At 31.2% G+C, this 2802-nt stretch overlaps 1 protein-coding gene across 1 annotated transcript in view; it reads left to right on the forward strand.

Moving 5' to 3' along the window:
* LOC118749786 (cysteine desulfurase, mitochondrial) overlaps positions 1-1179 on the forward strand; it is a 47889-nt gene extending 46710 nt beyond the window's left edge. Inside the window, exon 6 of the mRNA XM_036484564.1 lies at positions 771-1179. Within this exon, the coding sequence (XP_036340457.1) occupies positions 771-924 (154 nt within the window). The 3' untranslated portion in view covers positions 925-1179. The remainder of the gene's footprint in view (positions 1-770) is intronic.
* Positions 1180-2802: the final 1623 nt, after the last annotated feature.

A 2802-nucleotide genomic window follows, 5' to 3' on the forward strand; every position in this document is an offset into this window, starting at 1 on the left:
AAAATTTTCGGCCCTGGTGTTAAGTTTTAACAACTTTCCGAAAATTTAAAAAAAGTTCAATTTTTTATGTTTGATTTTAACCTTGACTATCTTTTGGAGGAATGAATTAATGGAAAATCATACAATACTTTTTTTACAGCCTTCAACTTAAAAAACTTCAAAAATATATATCGCTCATTCCGATACATTGAAATAAAAATGAGTTATAAGAGTTCAAAATTGAAAAAAATTCCTGTGTTATTTGTAAGGAAAATATAAATTCGCGATCTCTAAATCTTAATATTAAGGTCAGCGCTTTCGAGAGGCATTTTTTCACTGGCCCGAAAATATTTCACAAGAAATTTTGAAAAAAATATAGTATTTTTTTATTAGTCTAATGTAAATTCTTATATTATCGAAGAATCTATAAAGCAAGATATTTTTGAAAAATTGTATAGGTTATATCGTTACCTTAATATATGTAGAAACCCTATATCAAACATTTTGGTTTCTTTACGGACTAGTTACACAACTTTATAAAAACTGAAGTTCTTTTTTCATTACACTGGTTTTAAATAAACACAGCAACAATTTTTTTAATGTACATAGTAGTTGATTTGCAATTTGATTAAGCCTTTAGTGAGTATACTACCGACCATTGTACTGAGCTGAATTTCGAAAGAAAATTAGTTAGAGCCTTTCTATATTAAGGTAACGATATGTACAAATATATATAAAATATGTTTTTAGATCATACAAAATAAAATTTTAATTCATTTTGTATTTTTAAGGTTTGGTATAGGTCGATTTACTACCATTGAAGAGGTGGATTACACCGCTGACAAATGTGTCAAGCATGTAGAACGTTTGCGCGAAATGTCTCCGTTATGGGAAATGGTACAAGAAGGCATTGACCTAAAAAATATTCAGTGGTCGCAACACTAGTTTTATTATACTGCAATTATTGTGTCAGAGGAGCCGTATTGTACCTATAATTGTGTATGTGAGTGACCTCAACTTAGTGATGGCAATTACAAATGTGGAACGTTTGTGCTAATTTTGTATTGGAAATTTGTAAAACATGTTGCGTACGGGGCGATGACGCTTTATTTTTCGTAATTTATCAGATTGTATAGCAAAGCAATTAATACTAAATATATACAAACAAATAAAATACTTGAAACGTACTTAATACCTATATATGTATGTATAGTAGGGATGTGCGATTAATCGATTAAATAATTTTTTAATTAATCATGATCCTGGTTTATCAAAAAAACGTGATTAATCAGATTATGATTAATCAGATCCTGAGTAATTTTGTTACTCATAAAAATTTAATTGATCTGAGTAACTTCGCTCATAGCCTTGGAGTTTGCTTTCAAAGTACGTAAATTCTTTCTTTTATAATATAAAACAATTTTTTTCTTATTAACAAAAATAGAGTTCCAAACGAGCACCTTACTATGTTGCTCATTGAAGTGAAAAAAATATACATTTGTGTATGTGTATACTTTTTTCTATAAACAAGTTTTGCAGCAATTATTAAGGTTTCTGATTAATTATGATTAATCAGTTTTCTGATTAATAAAATTAATTAGATTCTGATTAATTAAAATGTAATTAATCGAGAAATTAATCATTTTGATTAATCAAAGTTTTTATCAGGTTTCGATTAATCGCACATCCCTAGTATATAGAATTTTGTTTAAATATTCGCTGCAAGCAAGACATAATGGACACTGTTCAATGAACAGCTGGTAGCAGTAGAGCAGCTGATTAAATTGTTTTCAAATTATTTCGTTTCTAAATTGTACTTCTCGGACTAAATCTAGAAAAACTGTCGAATAATTAAAATGCGCGCAAAGTGAGTACGGGATCGATTTCAAGTAAAATGTGGTGAAAAAATTGTACGTTCGGATTGCATACTGGATCAGACCTATTTACAATAGTTCTGTTTTTTACGCGACAGTTTGTAATAGTTCGTAATTGTATCGAATTTCCATATGACGGCAAGTTCAAAGTTTTTACTGGATACATTTTAGTTATGTGCGCCGAGCAAAAAATTTGTACGAATTTGTACGCACTATCATAATCTTTGTTCAAATCGTGTTCATTCAGACCAAAAGACTATCCATCATTCAAAAATTTATTGCGCAAAGGGCAGTCCTCAAGTTTAAAGGAGCACTCGCTACCCAATGAACTTGCCGAACAAATGTCGGCTGCAGCGGGCGCGATGTACTCAAAACGTCGCCACAAAGGACGAAAAAGGCGCCAACCCAAACGGCTTGAGTATTGAGACTGCGTGTTTGGATGCCGAGATGGTCAACTTGTGCTCGGTGCCTAATAACTAGTATGTCCAAATACATACCAACGGACGATGAGGAACTTTCTGCGCTCGTCCCAGCCGGAGGAAGCAAGCAGTGTGACCGCGGGCTTGTGAAAAATTGTAGCAGAGGAGAGACTTAAAATGTATCACTTTTTTTATTTTAAGTATCAAAGTATCAATATGGAATAAATCCTATAATTTTTTTGAAGAACCATTTTCCAAAACAATATAAGATTTATTGATTGCAAAAGGTACACGTATCAGTTGCACTTGGTACTAGTATAATAATAATACCAAAAATGTCTTACATGTGAGTGAAAATGTCTCAAGTTGTACTAGTATTATAATAACGATAATGTCTTACATGTGAGTGAAAATCTCTCAAGTGGGCCACCCAAAATTGGACGGTCAAGATTTTTTTAAACAAATCACTTTATTCGGTTTACAACCATAAAAAAAATATAATTTGAACAATTTTACAAAATTCGAATTTT

This window comes from Rhagoletis pomonella, unplaced genomic scaffold (genome assembly GCF_013731165.1).
Source record: "Rhagoletis pomonella isolate Grant_MI unplaced genomic scaffold, Rhpom_1.0 Rhpom_scaffold_00048, whole genome shotgun sequence".
NCBI lineage: Eukaryota > Metazoa > Arthropoda > Insecta > Diptera > Tephritidae > Rhagoletis > Rhagoletis pomonella.